We start from the raw sequence: 21,568 nt of genomic DNA, 5'->3' as shown, positions 1-21,568 counted from the left end.
TCAGAGAGATACCTCGTGGTGTAAAAGCTAGTTTTTGTCTAACCTTGAGGTGTTTCAAAGGCAGGGTCTTGAACTGGGCTTTTAATGGGAACTAGCTGGCGGTAAGTGTTCTCATTGTTTATGCAAAATCAGCTGATGCAATAGAATAAGAATAAATCAGGATGCTGGGCAGAGGTCTGCAAAGCTACCCACGGGAACAGGACATCCAAACATCCTAGCTGGTTTTGAAACTCTCGCCATTCCAATCCTAACAGTAAGGCCCTATTTTTTAAATCTTGACTTAGATAAACAGTGGTTATTAATTTAGTTTTACTTCTCAGAGGCAATGGTAGCACATTTCACATATGATTGTGTATTTATATTTGATTGTAAAAGGGCATTCCTAGCCAAATTGCAAGATGAAATAAGCTGATCCTGTGCTTAAAATACTTGTCACTGCCATGTGAAACGTTAATATAAACGTGGACTATAAAGAACTGTTTATCAACAGCATTTAGTTTGGCACCAGGGTGACCAAAACAATACCCAAAGACCTAAGATGTAGATAATTATTTTAGCAACATATTTTTAGCCTAAGAGACTATAGGGAAGGGTAGGAAATCTTGTCTTCTCTTTCTCAGAAGAGGAAGAAAAGTTAGAAAACAAAGTACTAGTCATATGGTTACAACTTGTGAGAGTCCTTCGACTTGTCTAATACTTCCAGTTCTTGCACTACCTGAGCAACTCTCAAATGCATCTTAACTCAAACAATTCTAAAAATTCTTGAAGAGGACTCTACATTAAATTGCTGTAACTCTGTTGACTTCTGTACTATTCCTTACCACTCACTGGATGGAATGAATGGGCCCTATTCATGTATTCAGTACTAGCAGTTACAACTATGAGCTGAAATCTCCAGAGGCAGATTGCCTCTTCTTATTTGCAGAGGTAGAATTTCACAAGACTTAATGTTAGAACAAAGCAGGATCCAAAATAGTGGGGATAAAAAAAGCAAAACTTCCACTGACCGCCAAGGGCGTTTTGCATGAGTAAGACCCATACAGAATTCCACACAGAGACGGTACACTGAAATCTCATATGTGCCGTACTTTGACAGACTGTGGCGCACACTCAGAAAACTTCACCCTGAAACTCAAGATTTGAAGTGGGCATTGTTCTTGTAAAAGTGTTCGTCAGCTGCAGTATTCAGAGTCTCAAAAGCGCCTGTCTCAGAGACAACTCCTGCTGCAATCCAGCAGGAATTTTGCCGACAGGAGGACCCCAAGATGCAATTCACACAAGAAGGAAAAAGCACCAGGTCTACATGTCTTACTCTTTTTTTAGAATCTGCTACTCCAGTATTATATTTATTTTACGTACATCTTTTTTGACTGACTATTTCCTTATGCGTGATCTATCAATCACACACATTTTGTTCAAAACAAGTTTTGTTCAAGAGATTCTTTTGAATAAAATTTCTAAGATGAGCCACTTTTTACTGTACATGACAGCAGTATGCAGAGAACAAATGCTTTATGCTAAACAGCGCATAGCATATTGTCTTTGCCATCCATCCAACTGTAGGTAGGTTAGTGGTGAGATCCTAAATACAGTATAACTTTGAAATCACTAGCGATTGCAAAGGCAGGTTATATACTTAGTTCCATAATGAATCAAATGCACCACAAATTCACAAGTCAAAAAACATTTCAGTGAAACCTAGAATACAATTATTTCCAGATTTAAATAATTAGAATGGAGTCTACCAGGAGAAGGCTAGTAAGAGAAAGACTAATTCCTGATCTATAGCACCATTAAAGGAAAAACAAAATGCATATAGACAAAAAAAAAAGCCATAAGGAGAAAGTGTGTTAAATACAGTAAATTTTGCAAATCTCAGCATCTCTTTCTAATGACGAATACTTGCATCACCACATCCTGTGCATCAAAAATAAGCATTAATGCATGGGTCTCATTTTCTTTACAATGTTCTCTTTCAAGTGTCCACTTATCTTTAGAGGGCAGCATCATTCCCCTGGTAACTGCAGTTCCCATGGGAGTGCCAGGACTTTGTATTGCCTCTTATGTAGCCATGGGTTTGAGAGACATCAACTTTTCTTAAATTAATCTCTTTTAATACTTACTCGCTTTAGCTCAATTGCTTAGAAAGCATCTCTAATTTGACCTGTTTCCAGTTCTCAGAGACTGATTTTAGTGTCTTATGGGAAAATCCATCTCAGACAACACAAGCAGTCTAAAAGAAAGACATGCAGGCAAGCCCACTATAGTTGCTCTCTAGTCCCTGGAGGAACTTGCAGGATTCACTCTATCCTGAGATATAGACAGCCCCACTTCTCTCCACTGAAAAAGCACAGTAACTAACTTAGACCTAGCACCAAACTTTAAGATGGTGAAAGCTGGATGAAAACAACCCAGGTACTGGAAATGAATTCCCAGAGATGTTGAGATCACACAGCTCCCACTAACTGCATTTCACATGTGGTTACTCCTCTGTGAGTAGTTCTCGTGATTTTACTACGCAGTTTGTGAGATGTGAAGTTTTAGTTACAGCCCCAATGCTAAAATCATCTTATTATCTGGAAATCTCAGTTTTCACTTAAGGAAAGAAAAAAAGCAAGTTTCCAGCTGCTGCAGCTGCAGAAAAAAAATAATAGGAAAAAACCCCTAAAAGAACCCAATGACGGAGGGCACTGGACCACAATCTTGTGACTTTAGAAAAGCCAGTCTTAAGATTTCTGGAAACTTAAGACATGATTTTTTAGTAATTCAAGCTGACAGTTCTGGCATCATTCACCTTTTATTATGAAGCCCAATATACATAAACCCCATCTCAATTCAGAGGTGATGTATTTTGTTTGCCTTTTTAAATGTTAAATTGCTACGTTATCCATTATATGAAGAAACACCCTTAAAATAAGAAAACCTTCAACATTTTTACTTGCGACCACAAACTCCACTAATTCACAGCTCAGTCATGAGTATTTTCATTGTGGTTTACAGCACTGCTAAATGTGAACTCTAAAACTCACATCAAGCCTCAGAGGATCAGGAGATTAAAATAAATAATGTTTAGGATCATCCTTTTTATACTTCCACTTTCTAAGCTTTTAAGATACCTTTGGGTTCTTACATTCCCTTTTTCCTCTGAAACCAGAAGAAGTAAAAATTTACTTTTTGTCTCCTTTTTCTCTTGCTCTTAAATGAAAGTTGGGATTTTTCACTCAGGCATACAGATTTGGGAGGAAAGGTTTTAAGAGATTTTTTCTCTGTCTGTGATAAAATTGCAAATCTCTGTCTTGTCTTACAGTATCCTGTGCCAGCCAGTATCCTACTTCAGTTCTGCTAGACAAGCCCTGTGTGTTTGCCTTCCATTTGATAGCACCTGCACTACTTCATATTGATACTGGCTTTCCAGATCAGAGTAAGCACTAATGCTCTGCCATTACATTCCTTACATAAATAGTCCTGCTGATTTTAAGAATATCCGTGTAACCCCTGCAAGATCAGACTCTTGAAGGCACGTATCAAAACCACCAAACTCAAGGTACCAGCTTGCACTTGCTGTCTCTTTCCCTTAACTTTCCTGGATGTTTGCACCTCTGTTAGCAAGTATCTGCATAGGCCAGTCTCACAGTCATTAGTGCAAAAAAAGAGAAGGTAGTTACCCTTACAATGGGCTCTTGTAGCCAGAGACGAATAAGAGTTGCGAGGGTGTAGTACATCACCAGTAGTAAGATTGGATTAGCATGGTGATACCAATGTAACTCTTGATTTTTGATGATCATCCAAGTACTTGAGCAGTTTGTCTGAGTAAGAGAAGTGACACCAAACAACCTGTGGATATAAAAAAAATCACCAGTCAAGTTAGAGAAGAAACACCAAATCTTACAATGTTTAAAAATATTTTTTTCGGTAATTTTTGCTCTGTTCAAAAAGAGCATTTGCCATCTTATCTAAAATGCAGTGAATATTTTCATTCCACATGTTTAGTGAAAAGGAATGGCTTTTACACTTGGTTTTCAACATAAAAAATGGGAGTCTAATATTATTACATCTACCATGTCCAATATGAGAACTTTAAATGACCTGCACCCGGTAGGCGCAGAGCTACAGAAAAAAGGGAGAGAAAATCTGGCTGCAAGGCCATTTGGCAAATCCCAGCAACATGACATTTCAGATTGATTTAGTAAACTGCCATACAAAACTGTTCCACTCACTCTGCTAGGACAGAGCTGTGAAATACATCTCCTTGGCACACTGAACAGCTTACTGTTGTTTTTTAAAAAACCCTAATACTATTAATAAATTGCTATCTAATTATGCAAATACATATACAGAGCTCTGCTGAATTCATTGCTGTTGTGAACAGAAAAGGAAAACATTCAGAGAGGCAATTGTTCTGGACAATCAATAAATTGAGGAAAAAAAAGAAGAAAAAATAATTCCATAATTAGTATTAATGTAGTTGCAGTATTAGTATCAATGACATGAGATATTTGCCTATTTCTGGAAAAAATGGGATCTCAAAATATTTCTATCAAATAAGAAACTTGTGTTGGGAAAAACACTTAAGAATAAAAAAAAATAAATCCCTAACATTTTAAATTTAAGACAAGATGTTAGATGCTTTCTAGATATGTTAGATGCTGAAACAAAACTAGTAGGAAATCATACTTAATCTGGTTCTTTCACTGTGAAATATTTTGCAGAGTTCCAAAGCTAGGGCATGGAGTTACCAGTAGCATATGTCAGTATTCAGTATAAACAATTTTGTTCTGTTGACAAAGCTTTTCCTTCCACAATGTGTATAAGAGTTTTCAATTTTTACAATAGATTTGATTCTAAGAGACATTTAAGGAGAACTAGTTCTTGATAGAACAAAAAATCCCAAACTATTGTTACCCTGAAAGAGTAAAACAAATACATTAAAAAAAAAGTTTTTCTGCTGGGGGATTTAATCATAGTGAATGTCTAAAAGATTACTTCTTCCTCTACCTAGTAAGATCCAACATGAAAGGGTGAATGAATACAAAGAGTAAGTATGATATTCAACAGAGATGTGCTGCCTGAAATCTGCCCTTTGGATGCTGTAAAGTGAAAAGAATATAAAAAAGGAGCAGTTATATCTGTTCGTTCCCCGGGGCTTCGTGGCATGGGTATAATACCATTAACTGCCAGAACTAAAGCTCTATAGCATTTTATTAAACAATTTATCAGCACTCACTTCTCATTCTGATTGTCAACACGAGCCAAAGGCTATAAACTTTAAGACTTCTCAGAGCTTTTGGGTGGATCCAAGGTTGGAAAAGAAAAAAAAAAAAAAAAAGATCCTGCATACAAAATAAATTGTTGTAACTTAAAGGAGCCGACAGACCTGTGTCTGGAGTTGACCCAGATTCAAACTTTTGCAGCATCCAAGCTCATTCAAAGTTGGTGTTACGGTTTGGCTCCATCTGACTGAAATTCACGCTGGATTGTATTCTGTTCATATTTCTATCAGCATAGGCAAACATCTTGTTTTGTTTGCTTTCCTCTCTGCCAACTGACTTGTAATTTTTACCCATCAATGATCAGGGTTGTTGAGCTTCTAGTAGTTTCATCTTCTACCTCTGTTTCACAACACACTTCTTCATCTGTGGTTCATTTTAAGCTTTTCTATGTAAGCACAGTACAGATCACCCTATTTCTGTTTCATCAACATATCAGAATCAGAGTGAAATACAATTCCTACTGAAGTAAGAAGTCTTTCCATTGACAGTGAGTGATGAGTATTTCCTACAGAAATGAGGGAAAGTTCCTGAAAGTTCTTGGACCCTTCTGCCAAGCAGACATGACCTTCATATCACATATTCCATTCCTATAGTATGTTTTATAATATACTATAACTATAAAGTCTCAAAAACTTGTGTTTTACTTTCATCTCCACTGAAAAAAACATTCCACATAATCCTACCAGTTAAGAAATTTTATTATGTTTCTCACTCTCTTAGTTTCATTTGCTTGTTTCAAATTATACATTATACTACTGGACTTAATTCAGCTCCCTTCTGGTCCTGCATTCACCAAATATACATAAATTACAATGCGTCTCTTCCGTCCTAGTTGCTACCTGACCAGCAATATATTTATGTAACCCATTTCACTTTGTCTCATAAATCATGAATCTAGAGGAACTGCTCCTCATTTCTGAATTCTACTTGGTTTTTGAGACTTGTTAGTCACAAAGGTACTCAACACAACATTCCCCATCTATCAAATTCAAAATACACTGACGTCTTGGGAATGCTCATTCTGTCTGTTCTGGCCTCCAATAAAGCTACAAGTCGCTACTCATTCTGTATTTATGCTTCATCATTATCCTCAATGAGAACTGCTGGTGCGGAACATTTTTCAGAGACATAGAGTCATCTTCTCTTATTCAAAGTCTATAAATACACAGGAATGACTGCCATAAAACGTATAAGCATTTACGGTAAGCAACATATATTAGGGCATTATTCAGTTCTGCATGTTTCATTCCACAGAGGTCTTTACATTCAGTATTGATCACGATCAGCTACATTTGTGCCCAACTCCAATCTTGGTGTGACTTTGTCTTAGCCAACATACATGTACACCATCAGTAAAGTCAGAATGAGTCCTAAGTGGGGAAACCAGGTGCCAAACAAGACAAGTATAGGCAAGCCTGGATACAGAAGACAGATAAAACAAATACTGAGAGACCATTTACTAATGGAAATACTTTGCTTTTCAAAACACTTCATGTAACCTCAAAACCAACTGGATCTTTGCAAGACGTAATAGATTAATCTTTCTTTTCTTGCAAAGAAGCAAAAATTGTGTTTCTCAAAGTCCTCATCAGTATTCTGAAAAATACATTTCATTAACAACAAAAAAAAAAGTAAGCAGAAATAATTTGGAAAATTTTAGAAATTATAAAGGGATAAGAGGAACTTCTATGTCAGACTGAGGAATGCTCTGAAATAACACAGTGAAAAACAGTTCTTAAAATAAAGGTGGTATCTTTTTGTCCAGTTCCTCTCTATAAGCTTGTTTTCCTAGTAAAGCTTCCTACTGAATCTGTGAATCATCCTTCTGGCAGATCCACTTTCATCTTTTGTCACTCTCCGACAAAGCCATAAGCTGTGACCATAAAAACCCTCCTCTTTTTAAATTAGTCTAGCATTAAAATTCAGAAGAGCAATTTCAATTTTAATTGAAAACAGCAAAACAAACTCCTTTTGCACCCACAGATATTTGATCTAAGGAGCTGCTGAAGTACCGCATGTTTTATTACTGCATTATGTACATTGCTAAAACTTCTCCAGCATGCATTATTTCATTGTTACATTAACATAGTATAAGAATTGGTGTTAGTAATTAGTCATGGTATTAAATATGAACAAAAATGGTTACATAAAAGAATTAAATATATGTCTCATATACAGAATTATCAAACACAGTAATTACAGATGTTAGGTCTGTGAATTTTGCCTCCAGTTAAAATGATCTGGAACATTGTTTTTGTAAAAATGTATTTGTCAGTTCAGATCCTGCATGTACTGATGTTTTAGGAGTTGATTTCAGACCAGGATTTGCCTCATAATTTCCAAGGCCAGGAAGGGAAGTAATAATTCTGACTTCCTGCACAATGTAGGACACGCAATAATTCTTGTATTGAACAAATAACTTGTGGTTGAATTACAATTTATAGTTTAGAAAGGCATCCAATCTTGATTTCAATTGATAGCAAAACTTCTACTGCCTTCTTATTTTCTACCACATTTAGTTTCTATAATAGTTTTGTCTAGATGAGATTTCCAGTTGCTGCATCTTCCTACAACTCTGTGCACTACTTGACATACTACTTTTCACTACACAACAGAGCAGGAGTATTTTTCCTTTATCTTATCTGAGCCTGATTACAGTTTGAAGAAAATGTCCGCATCAAGCCACTTCAGGAGCTGCATTTCCTGATTTAGTACTTATGATTACAGGGATTTTTTTGCTGGGGCCAGTACATATTGGATGGTCATTCACAGCAATGGCATCAGAGACTTCCACTCTACTGGGATGGATTTGGGGAATCCATCTTTGTAGAACTTCTGCATTTGTGTTGGATTTTATTAACTGTCTGAATCTTTATTTCATCTGGATATCTTCTCTTGCATATTTAGTTCACTCTCCTCACAGGGAAGGAGTGGGGAGTGGTGCCTGCAAGTCTGGGGTAGGAGAACAGAGTTTAAGATTGACTGACTGAATAGCTGAGCCCTAAAATGCAGATGCTGGAAGTGGCCAAACAAGAGAAGAAAAGGGGAGAAGAGAAAAGGAGGAGAGTTGGGGAAAGAAGAGAATAGAAAAGGAAACAACAGAGAGGAATTCAACAATAGTAAATCCCCAGAAATGGAGAAAAATTTTAGCCTTTTTGAGGAGGGTGATGAAGGGGGAGTAGTGGTGGTTGTGGCAGAAACCTGCATTTTCTGGGGGAAAGGGGGCTGACATACAGGGAGAAAAGGCAAAACTTCATGTTTCACAGGCCAAGCCCTGAAGATGGAGATTCATGAGGAAGAGTACTTGAAATACGGAAAGGGCTATGTCCCAAACTCTAAGCATTGCTTGAAGAGTGAACCTTTTTTCCAAACATTGACTTAAAGGAGGTACATACTCTTGTCAAATTTGAAAATGTCCTGGAGAGGAGACGGGGGAAGGAGTGGAAGGAATTAAAAAATAAATTAGCATACAGAAAATACTCCTACACAGCCCCCCTAAAAGTCAGAAGTCCCCTGTTCACACAAGATATGCTGTTGAGTTTTCTGTATTTGGATGGCAGAGCTACACACAAGCTATGATCCATAAAATTATATCCATAAAGTCTCTCCCAAGTGAATCCTGTGAGCCACCCCACTCCCCCCAGCACACCATTTGGCTATATGCCCAAAGAAATACATGCCATTGGAAAGGACTCAGCCAGTCCCGTGGTACCTCCGGGCCCACCCTTGCCTTCCAGAAGGTTGTTACTCTGTAGTCTATAAGCTGAGAATTCAGACCACACTGGGGCTAATGCTCCAGGCTATGCTGAATGGACACAACATTTTTATAGAAATACCAGAACACAGGGAGGAAAGAGGTGGGAAAGTTGGCTGAAATGCATTAAGCGTCCCAAAGAATTACAGTTAAGATGAGCAGGAGGCATTTGGTTTCACATGGCTTTTTAAGGGAAAAAAAGAATGAATGGGAAAATTGGCATTTGTCTTTCCAAATCACGTTATTTCTAAGATTCCACAGAGAAGGAGCTGATCCTTCATGCCTTCTTCTCAGCTCAGCAGGACAACTGTGTAGGGAGATACTGCAGACACAAACTTCAGTCTACAGCTGGACTAAAATTATTAAATTTATCCATTTCAGAGTGATACAAGCTTTAAAAATCATTGCAAGTATTTTTAGTGCTTAAAAGCACTAAAAGACCTAGACCCTGCTTTGGTTCAGACTTGGATAATTCAGAACTGGCTAAGTGGAACTATGCCATGTTAACAATAACACAAAAATTTGATTGTTTGGGTTGAGAAGTATTATGATAAATTTCAGCTTAACAGTTAATAACTTTTTTGGAAATACTTGAAAATGTAGACTAAGACTGGAAGTGTTTTCCTCCAGTGTGTTGCTATCACAACGCTGTAATACAGGCATACACACAGTGAATATAGGCTTGATGGGTAAGTAGATCATTCTAACTTTTGTTTTAATGTCATCATATTTCTATAGCTCTTTAGCAGATGTCTACATACTTTTTTTTCTACCAAGTCTTGGTTTCCATAGCTCCTATTGGATCAAAGCTTTTCTTGCAATGACAAAACCAGCCCTGGTATATCTCCCACCTTTTTCTGAACATCAATGACTTTTCTTTTAAAGGAAAACTAATTTCAAATGCACATCTACTGCATGAGAAACCTCATGAAAAAATAAGTAATTCAAAACTTGTGTGCTAATATAATCCATATAATGAAGACAGAGAGAAATTATAAGCCATTAATCCAGGAAGCTGTAGAGGAGAAAGGATAGCTTTAAGGGCTGTGAATTACATAAAAGCTTGCAAAAAAATGTAAACACAACACAAAACTTAATTCAGGGAGAACAAAACGACCATAGAAGCAGCCACAATAAAATCACTTTGCTCTCAAGTAAATTAACAACTTGAAAATGGGGTGTTAAATAGCATCTGCTCTATAACCTGTTTTTTTAAAGTTACCAGATAATGGAATTTTCTCTGAGAGTATGTGACTAGAAGCTGTTAAGGACTGGACATCCCTTAAAAATGACCAAATTTCAGACATTCAAATACTTCATATATCTGAAATAAAGCAGGTGCCCTGAGGGGAATTTTAAGTCTGAACATAAAGATTTGTGAGCTATACACCACATTTCATCCAATAATTGAGCTTTGTACTGACCTATTCCAAAAGCTCCCAGTACGCTTTCATTGCCTTAAAGGCAATAATACCCCACTGTTATCACTAATAGTAGATGTGGGTCAATTAATCCCTTGTTTACTGAGACAAAACCCATCGTCAAAAGCCTCACATGAAGAAGATTTATCCTGTCAGTGGGTTTCCTCTCTGGATCCCCAAACTGTTTCATTACCCGTGACACAGCTGCACTGTGCTCTGAGTTTCTGGTGAGCGTTGATATTGATGTTACTCTTTTCAGCCCATCAGCGAGCTAGAAAAGCAGCAATGTTGCTGCAGCTTTTGGGGACCTTTGCTGGGACCTTTTGCTGATCCAGAGGTGATCATCTCATGAAGACATGTGCTGAAGCAGTGATTCCAGTACCTTTTCATCCCAATCAGACAGCTGAGCATCTGGCAGAGGGAGGACCGCCAGATAGGATGGCAAGAAGAAGGTGAAATGGGGATAAAGCTGCAGAAGAAATTGCTTTAGGGCCCCTGCCTGATACCTTACCTAGAGTGTCACCTTCAACACAATCCCTCCTCATCTAGACCAGCAGTGTCACTGCTCTGACAGGAGCAGCGTGGCTCACGCATTAGGTAGAGTTAGGTAGAGAGTTGTTGGTTCTGTCACTAAAATAAAACTACTGTAAATGCAGCAGGTTGGTTTTTTTTTCAGTTTCACCTACAAACCAGAGGCAACTCAGGGAGCACAGAGGCTGCAGGAGCTGAGGCAGCGCTGCTGGGATGAGAGGATGGAGAAAGAAAAGCCACGCCAGCAGAGGAGACTGGTTGGCACCAGGCACAGTGGTTTGCCCCCCACTCGCCTTCCTCATGTACACGCACGCTCCTGGTGACCATAAGGGGGAATGAGAAGCAACCCATACTGAACAGCACCACCTGGGGAAGGATGCCACCCAAATCGTGCCAACAAAATTGAAAATTTTTAATGTTTAGTTGCATTCTCTACTCAGAGATGAAAGTAATGAGAAAACAGGTCCAGGTTTCTATGGAGCCATGTGGAAAGTGGGAGAGGGAAAACCCAAGGCATGTTCAGAAACATCCATGTGCACAAAGGCTTCCCCTTGCTAGAGGGTGAGCTTGGACACCTCAGCACACAGCAGGAGGCATGGCTTAACAACCTCTTTCTGCGCCAATTAATAACTGAGGTTATGGGTTTTTCAAAGTGAGTTGGCAGAGCTACTGAAAGGAAAGGAGCCAGCACTCCCACCTCAGAAAGTCTCACGCAGGCAGAGCAGGAGATGTGAAGGGAGGACAGCCTGCTCCCAAAGCTTAGACAGGTAGTGCAGCCCACGGACAGCCTTCTTGTCCTAAGCTCAGGTGCTGGGAGAAGGACGGATGTGTTTACGGAGCTAGGCCACTGAGTGTGAGGCTTCAACAGAGATCATTTAGGGAAAGGAGACCATGCTCAAATAACTCCAGTGAGCATCAGCACTTAGCAGGGTGGTGCTACGTGACCAGAACATGCAAGTGATCTGTACAACAGCCAGCCACGCAACTGCCTGCCAGCTTAAGAGATTTACTGTTACCTCTTAGAATAACATATGCAGAAGAACATAAATTGTTTTAAAGTATAGCTTCATATTCATTTTAACTTTGAGGTAACTTCATCTGTGATCCAGGAACCTAAGGACACAGGCTGCAGCCAAAAACTTTGGGTTTTATTCCAGGCTCTGGGTAGCTGGGGGGGTTATGCAATTCATCTAATTTTTCTGTTAGGGAATTTTTCCACCTCTGAAAGGGAATGATGATACTTTTCAGCCACACTGGGACAGTCTGCTAGGTTCAGTGATGCATGCAGAGGATAAAGAGATTTTCCACTTACTCAGCTGGCAGTGAAATGGACTGAAAAAAAAGCAAGAGTTATTGATACCTAAATTAAGAGATTCTGCAGTAGAAAATATGAGCAAATAAGATATTCTTCTTTAGCAGAGAATGCACTAAGGCAGAAATGCAAGCTATGATTCCCATTTCTTTTTAAACAGAAAAAGAAAACAAAATAGCAAGATATGGGAAAGAAGATAAGGGCATAATGAACAGTAAGGCTTGGGAAATGTGAGCAAAATGCCTCATTTCAAAACCAAAGCTGTATAACATAGCTCATTTTAAATTGGTCATAAACCGTACCTGATTAGCTTAGTTTTTATCAGTAAGTTCCCAACTTCAGCTAAATAAACATAAACAAGAGATTAAGCATATCCACCCTGAGGATTTGGAGAAACTGGTGTACATTGCTTCTTGCACAGACAATGACTAACTCCCCGGTGTGTGCTCGACTGAGGTTAGTCAGTACTACAGCCGAGGAATGTGCGACGATGCACTTGTCAATGTTGGTACATTGAACTGAAAACACAAAGAGCTACACGAGTGCTAAATATTTATCATCACAATTTCTGGGCATGCTAGAGTACGAAAATAAATGCTAGTGAGCAGACCTTAGGAAAACAGTAAAGACAAGCTTCTAATGCTAAGAGAAGTTTGCTAATTATAATCCACGTGTCCTAATACCACAAAGCAATAGTGTTCCGAACCTGGTAGGAGGAGAGGGGTTGATGTCTGTCTGTCCCTTTTCTGTCCTTGTTTTCCGGCACTTGCTCAACGATCATAGCATGCAGATCTGTGTTCTTTAAACAATACAAAAAAAAATTAAAGGGTCACTTCTTCACCGTCATCCTCTGCATGTCAAGACAGGAAAGCCCGTGATGGGCAGGGAGTCTGTATTCAAGTGTCGGTGTGGGAATCAGACACACGTAAGCAGATGCACGGTGTGTATGGGGGAGTGGAGTGATGCAGCTCTCCCTGACCATGAGCAGAGCCTCTGTTAGCCCAGAGGTGTGCTGGTCCCACACCAGTCAGATGGGTTAGTGGACGCAAAAATGGGAAGGCTCTGTTGCAAGAGCAATTGCACACCCATTTCAAACCAGAATCAGCAGGAAGTTTATCGGGCTACATCAGCACTTGTAAAATCTTTGCCATTTCTCTCTGTCCCTCTCATCCCGACATTTCATTGCATCCCAAGAAAGAGGCACCTTCGGCTGTTCTTACGGTAACACGCAGCTATGTGGGGGCAGGAGACAGCAAGAAGTGGCAATTTGCCAACATTATGTCACGTGGTGGTGGCTGATTTTTATGTTTGGAGCTTACGCTTTCTTTCCGGCTGCAGCGTGCACGCTGTTGGGAGGGCCAAGGCTTGCTTCTTCCCACTAATGAGAAGGGCCTGTGGCCAGGGCCAGCCCCCGCCAGGCTGCCCGAGATCTCACTAGTCGCAGGCTCGCTGCTGCAGCAAAGCACAGCTTGGAAACTGGTCTTCCCCGCCTGCAGAAACTCCTTGTTTTTAAAAGGTCTTAGCATGTCTCTCGATTTACATCCCTTTCAAGTCCAGGGGAAGATAGAGGGATGTAAATCACCTGTGGTGCAACGCCAGTAACATGAATAAAGTTGTGCCTGCTTCTGCCAGGGCTAAATCTGGCACTTCACACAGGGCAGCAGTTACGATGAACGCCGACGGCTCTGCTGCAGCGTTGGAGAGCCACCACCGTGTGGACTGCCAGGGAGGCTGGGAAAGGCTGCTCCACCAGGGAAATTGCTGCAGTTTACTTACTATTTCATCTGTTGCTTTTTTCTAAATGTTTCCAACTTGCCGTAAATCCTGGCACAAACAAGAATTTGCTGATTTTAAAGAACTGCAGTATGTAGCAAAAAGAGATGAGTATTAATAACCATGTAAAGACCAGCAAGGGCTACAAATTCTCCCTAGTAAGGCTGGGTAAGTTTGCACTGACTGCCCTGTTGTCACCACTGGACTTCCACCAGAACCTGAGCTAACCATTTTAAATCAATGTTGAGTACAACTCTCCTATAAAGTAAGTGCAGCACGGACATTTATTACATGCCCGCTGATGAGTGAATCTCCAAGGAATCCCTCTGAATAAGCGTTGAAAGAGGTGAAATCATTTTGGATGAATCTTCAAATGCCCACATGGCAGACACTAAGCTGGAAATCTCACAGCGGTGAGTGGTTTTGCAACATTTCCAAGACTTTCTTGCTACAGATGGCTGCGAACTTCACCACTGGTTCTCCTATCGCATTTGGATATTCCAGACAGTGCTATCAGAATGGTTAAAAGTGCAAAACTCAAAACAGTAAAAAATTTTATTAATGTTTTTCAGTCTTGTAAAAAAGTTCAATTTGTAATGTAATTCTGAGCGGGGTTCACTGAATAGGACTCACTCTTTGTCAGTCATCTTGAGCAGTTTCTGATATAAACCACACCAGCTTGTTCCAGTGAAGTAAGACACTAAAAAGGAGCTAAAGACTATGCAAGGTTTGTCAAGAACCAGTAGACCTTCCTTTTAGGAAGGAGAAACAAACATAATGGAGAAAGTTAGATTTACTATGAATTTTCCAGTATTCCTTGGTTCACCTATATTTGCAACTCTTCTGCCATGCTGTCATGAATTCTGGTAACTGTCTGCTTCCCAATCACAGCCATAGGTGTGAATCTTTTTGGACACCAGGTACACATTATTAGGTACTTAATAAAAAATGAAGACCGCACGGACTCTTGATGGTTCAGCTGATAGCAAATGGACTGTTTACTGTGTAGTACAGAAACATTTCCTAGCATAATATTGAGAAACTCACTTCGTATGGTGCACAAAACCCTGGGACAAAACATCTTTTGCAGAATCATGCAATTCAGAAAAGCACCTACAAAGACAGAATCATAGAACAGCCCAAATTGGAAAGGTCCTGAAAAGATCATCTTGTTCAGCCTTTCACGGGAAAGGGAGCCCAGATGAGCCCTGGGCTACCTCATAATTTAGAATGAGATTACAATAATAGCAAGGATGATTACTGTCTTTTGTCAATGGGAGTCTGAACTTGAATTTTGAAGCTGTTAACAGAATAATTCACTTCTTTTGCAAAATAGTCTAAAAAAAGATAACGAAGCTGAAGATAAAATTCTAAGAAAGCATAGAGACTAAAGACTTCTAGGTAGACTTAATAGTCTCCTAAGCTGTGGTACATTATACAGCTAATATGAAACTCAGCTGCAAAACTCCTGTAAGAATAAGGTCAATTAGCTAACTTCTCTTCCTCTGCAAGACAGAAATCCTGGCACTCAAACCTAATCAGGTTATTGTGACAAACATAGTGGCTAGTCCAGCATGGTTTGGAGCATGCTCTGTGACTACAAAGTGTGCTTTTGCTGACAGAGGATGACAGAAACAGAACAAGGGCAGTGCAGTGTCTTTACATGGCATGTATCCAGGGGTCTCTGCCCTGGCTGCAGGTGCTGCAGCACCACGGTGGTAAGTGGCTAAAAAAACCAGGCAGAAGGCATGAAAACTATTGCAGCCAAAGGGCAGCTCAATATAGGATACACAAATGAACTTCAAATACTCCATCTTGTCAAACACTGGCTTATGACCAGGTTACAAGGCAACTCCAAAAACCTCAGAAATTCATACAGGGGTAAGAATATTCTGCCTCTCAGAGGTGAGCCACCTTTGAGACAGGTGCCAAAGGTGGTCTGCAGCAAGGACGGACAGTGGCTGCATCTCAGGTGAAACATGTTGCCCAGCTCTTGGCTCCAGTGGAGCTACAAAAGCAGCAGGAGATCAGTGCCTTGCCCTGGAGAGAGTCAAGACACTGCCAACAAGGTAATCGATCAGCTACATCTTGCTATTTTGGCAATATCTGCTCACCTGCTGAGATTTTATTAGCACACTTAGCCTCTAATTTAGAAAAAACCCCTATAGCTGGATGTTCCACTCTGATGTGACAAGTCCAGGAATATTTTTGAGACTGTGCTTAAGCATTTATTCCTTTATTACCCTGGATAAACAGAGCATTTGGGCTACAAATTCTGAATCTAGATCAAAGCTCTCAGGGAAGTTCAAATAGAGGATTTTGGACTGGACTCATCTCAGATCTGAAAACAAACTGGATATTCTGAATCTACCTTCTGTAGCAAATATCAATATAACACTCCCTCCAAAAATAAGAGTCACTTAAGCAAGCTTATTACTAATCACTGTAAAACCTATTTTAAAAGTCCTGCTTAAAGAGATTTATAGGCATCCTTCAGATGAAAATTTCCTGTTGAAAAGACAGCCTTAGATTAGAATTCCCCACTCAGACTGCAATAAAGCAATCAGTTGTGCAATTCCAAATTCCCATTCACTTAAAGAAGATGTGAACTAACATACCACTGTGAAGTGGATGACGCTCCCTGGACTCCTAGGTTTGCCTCACTTTATAAGGGTGATGCCTTCCCACAGATGAAACCATTTGCATTTAAACTATTTTGAGCATTACTTGCCTGAAAACTACAAGCAATACAAGGCAGACCTAAAACTCTAAGAAAGCACATAGGTTTTCATTACATCAGATTACTGGATCTTTAAATGAATTCGCTTGTAAGCGCAGTTTTGGACAGGAATAACTTTCCTGACTCAGGATAAACTTCATACCGCTGCACTGATCCTATTTCCTCATGTTGGCAAGGCCTTATCATTGCCCCAATTACATCCTTTTGCCAAAATAAACAACATCAGGAAGAAAGGAGGCAACAATCTGAAAAATGGCAAACATATTATTGTATATTTTTTCAGGCACTGTGGCTGTGGCACTGTGTACATAATTTCTAAAATCATTTTAGCTCATTGACTTGTTTTTGTTAACTCAAGTGAAAAGAATTTTATGGCAGAAATATGATATTTTCTGAATTTTGCTTTAAATGGATACTTCTTGCTATTGTTTTCCCATCTCTGTAAACCACTGATTTTTGAATACGGCAGCAAGTCAACACAGAAGATACCTATTCTAAATGAAGTTGTAAATGAGAGTGGACTTTTTATTTGACAGAGATCAGTTGGTAATTAACCAGTGTTAATTTACGCAACTAGGTAACTCCTAACTGAAGGGTGGATTCAGCCTTATTTACGCTGGTCCTCCTGCGCCATGTAGGACCACACTTTCCATGACAGTTAGAGCACTGCCTTGAATGACTGCTGCTCCCTTCTCTGCTGAGGGTTGGTCTAGTGAAGAAAAGCTGTTGGTAGCAGAGGCAGCTTCCTGCAAGCTCTGCCACTAGTGTGCCTACCCCTGACACATCAGCTACACTTCAGACTTCTCAGGACCCTGTACATTTTTCAGTCTGCAGATCCCAGTGTGCACCGGCATTTCAGTGTGTGTTTGTGTTTATGCCACTTCCACCTGCACATTGCAGAACCAGAAAGCCACAACAGTAAACGTGAGACTTTGTAGGAGATCGATGCCTTTGTGTTTGCTAATAGCACTATGGCAAATACACAGGGCTATGTTATCACGATATCCTGGTTTGGGGGGAAGTCCTTTGCTTGCAGAATCCCATAACGTTTCAGGGCAAAACATGCAAATTCACCAGATTTCAGACTATCCCTTCCAAGAAAACTGCCCTCTTCTGGTGACCCTGTCCAGTCACTTCTTACAATTACAGGTGCTGAATTTTGAGTTCAAGGTTCTTAAAAGGAAGGAGCAGCACAGGAATGATGCAAATCTGAGCTGAAAGATACTGTTAACTTGAGAACTTTCCAGCTTGTTTGGGTATAGTTTAACTTCATTTAGCCTGAAAACAATCGATACAGTGGCAAGCTGAATGCATTACTATTCAGAGACAACACATTTTTTATTGATCAGAAACAACTTGGACATTTCTTGTCAACTTAGGAACTCAAACCCAGAAATACCAATGTTAGCAGCTTTTGAAAACACCAGCCTTATGCTCTGCAGAGAGAAATAATATCCACCAGCAGCCCAACAGGAGTAGTTTTCACATCTGCCCTTGCATCTGAGGAGAGTTTAACCTGGGGATTGAGCCCTCAAAACTTTGCTGAGAAATAAAAGCCCTTCTTCCTTATGTTTCATCCCCCCCTTCAAATATGGATAAAGGTCAGTTTGGAATAGCACTAAAACTAACACACACAAATACATGTACCTGCTGTATTTTGTGTCATACAGTGAGTTTATTGCAACTAAGCAAGGAGAGTTCATACAACTGAACAAGTATGGAAACAATCTGCTATTCTCCTCTTGCAAAAAGACATTAAACAGCATATTCTGGGTGAGAATAGCAGAGAAGAATTTGAGGAATCAGATTCCTTCCTCAGCCTATAATTTACCCATGCAAGCCACCCACTAGTATTAATGGGAACTCTGCATATTTAGCTCTGCTTCAGACCAAGATGGTACATAACATAGCAAGGTATCAAATTTCTTCTAGGATGAAAAATGCTAAAATTTTTTTTCTGCACCATTCCAGTACATGTGTCTCTCATTTTCCTCCTCTAGCCGCTGCTTATATACCAGTCTGACTCCAGTCATTAAAAGTCGTATTAGTGGCTTTTCCTTACACTCAGATTTGCACTTCCAAGCACTGATAACACCTGTCTTGATGCTCTTCAAATAACTCTCCCTGAAAGCAGATCAAAGTAAATCCACAGCAGAAAGAACTGCGATTAAAAAAACAAGGAAGATGTATTTACTGCATCTTCTGTTGAGCTGTCATCAGTGTTTTGTATATTCAAACATAATTTTCTTTGTAATTTAGAACATCAGTCCCTCACATGATATCATGTGTAAAAGGCAGAGTACCCAGCAGTACCAGTTCAAGAGAAAGTCTGCAAGAAGATAAGATAATTTTTTGCTTACAAAAAGGTCAGTACATACTCCAAAGTCTAACACTGGGATTTTTTTTTTAATCCAACCCCTGAAGGTTCTTTTTCTTTCTACAATGAGGCAGAGGCAATTTACCTACAATCAGATTTTTTCATCTCAAAAATTATTGACTAAGTTAAAGAGGCATATTTGTACTGAATGGAATTAATATAAATTACAGTATTTACAAAAAATAACTAAAAGCAGAAAATACGCTTGAGATTAAATTAATTAAAAATTAAAGTAATTTAAAATTAATAAGAAAATATTCAAAAGAAAAAAAAGGGACTTTTACAAATGATGTAAAACATTGTGAGATGATAACCTCATAGCCAAAGAGTTGAGAACTTTGAAGCCACCATCTCTCAGAGAGTAATATAACGGGTTTAGGGAAGTTGTAAGCCGTTTAATTACTTGGTACTAGAAATCATCCATTCTCCTACCGTGACCTCTAGGTGGCACAAAAGAACCTAAACTAAGTGGATCTTTACGATTTTTCAGGTAATGTTATACTCTCCCAATCAGCCTCCTCAAGTCGGCAATTCCAACATCACAAAACACATGTCTATTAACCTGTACTAAAGAAACTTGTCAAAATAAGTAGTAAAGTAACAGCTACTGTAGCTAGGCAGCTCATTTTTTACTGCTTTTAATGGTGCACTGAGATATAAATCATTAATTGATTCTCCACAGTACATCCAATATCCTTTCACCGTCAACTTATAATACTTAAAAGGAACAATAGGCTTACTAGAAATAAAGTTAAGGTTTACATTTAGTTTAGTGTAAAGATTACTACAGCACTAAAAATACATACCATAAAAACTAATTTGCAATCATAATCCAGCAGGAGAAAAAAGTAACAATGAGTAAAATACATCCATTACCTCATCTTATTTTAGATTACAGTATGTAAAAAATCAAAGGGTCACTGAAATCACATCCAATCAATATTTACTGCAGCAGTAACTAGAAATGCTGCTTTTTGACTTAAGTGATGTAGCTGTTGATATGAACATAAGACTGGCATGTTCTGCATGACAAGAGAGAAATTTTATATTAACATGCACAGCATGTGAAGTACCACAGCAGCCCTCAGTCTCTCCTCACAAGGATGGCACCACACATGCATTTTGCCCCAGGTAAGACAGTATGACATTAGACCTCCCAGTGTTTCTTCTCCTCTACCAAAAAATGTGCATGTGTACACTGCCCTTGCATCAATGACGCCACCCATTTCCTTTGTCTCCTGCCTTAGCCAAATCATTCGCGCTCACATCTGCGGATCACTCTGACCAAAACCAAAATCACCTTCCCCTCCTAACCTGCCCCAGCTCTCTGCATACAATTGCCCAGACAGGACTTTCAGCACTCTATCATTCAATACCATTCAGTCTGAAATGCTTTGACTCTTCCAAGACTGAACATGCAGTCATGCATAAAATACTTCAAAGCATTACGTTGAAGAGCATTTGCATCAACATGGGATAACAGAGCATTGCATCATGTGCCCACAACTGAACAGGAAAGGAATTTCTCTCACCTGGCATAGAAATCTTTTGGTGGAACAACCTCCTGAAAGAACTGTAGCTGGTACAGATAGAGTCCGATCAAGTGCCCCGCACTGAATATAGCCATTAATACACACAGACAGCTGAATATCAGCGGATCAAATGCTTGGCAACAGGACCACCATGTGCACAGGCCCAAAAATACAAAGAAATACACAGCTGAGGTCAAAGATGGCACCATCATACCTGTAAAAATAAAAGCATGGAGGGTTGGAAAAGAGTGGGAAATATTAGCACTTGTTAAACCTGAAGTCTGACAACAAGTGTATGAAACAATTTAATCCAATTAGTGTTTATGCTAATTATTACAATTAGCTCTTAAGACTGCTGTTAGCTTTGAGACTAGAAGAAAAGGATCTTTTTTCTGTTCAATTCACTTATGCCATACCTTAGCACTTAGTACACAACCGCTCTCCAGACCTTCCTCTGAGATGAAATCTTCTCTTTGCAAAGACATCTCACAAAGCATGGAGAAAACCAGAAACGTGGCTGCAAGGCCAGCCAACAGTGCCTGAGAGCACTAGTGTATTAGACTCAGAATTAATTTTAAGTAGAGGATGCTAAAATGGCATGAGGAATGAACAGTGAAAATCCTTCTCATATAAATCTTGGGATATCTTGAGTTATTAAAACTAAAAAACCCTTGATGCATACACTGACAATAAAAGAGATCTAGATAAAATCTAGAGAATATTCAGTAAATGTTTGATTTTTTTTAACTCCTAGAAACTTGTAATTTACATATGACAGACTCCACTGTCTTACATATGTATATTGGTTTTGCTGTTGCACATGTAGCAGAGTACTTCACTTGTGAATATGTCTAACTG

The 21,568-nt window shown here is 39.3% G+C and overlaps 1 protein-coding gene across 1 annotated transcript in view; it reads right to left on the bottom strand.

Annotated features, from left to right (window-relative positions):
• The window catches only part of PIEZO2 (piezo-type mechanosensitive ion channel component 2), a gene marked incomplete at its 5' end in the record, with an annotated part of 254,536 nt that overhangs the window by 100,427 nt on the left and 132,541 nt on the right, over positions 1–21,568 (bottom strand). Inside the window, 2 exons of the mRNA XM_010584880.1 lie at positions 3,672–3,834; positions 20,711–20,924. Of these exons, the coding sequence (XP_010583182.1) occupies positions 3,672–3,834; positions 20,711–20,924 (377 nt within the window). The remainder of the gene's footprint in view (positions 1–3,671; positions 3,835–20,710; positions 20,925–21,568) is intronic.

The sequence above is a fragment of the Haliaeetus leucocephalus genome, unplaced genomic scaffold (genome assembly GCF_000737465.1).
Source record: "Haliaeetus leucocephalus isolate CR32 unplaced genomic scaffold, Haliaeetus_leucocephalus-4.0 Scaffold1007, whole genome shotgun sequence".
Taxonomy (NCBI): domain Eukaryota; kingdom Metazoa; phylum Chordata; class Aves; order Accipitriformes; family Accipitridae; genus Haliaeetus; species Haliaeetus leucocephalus.
Note: the sequence above shows the minus strand (reverse complement) of the source record. Positions and strands in the feature narration are given on the sequence as shown.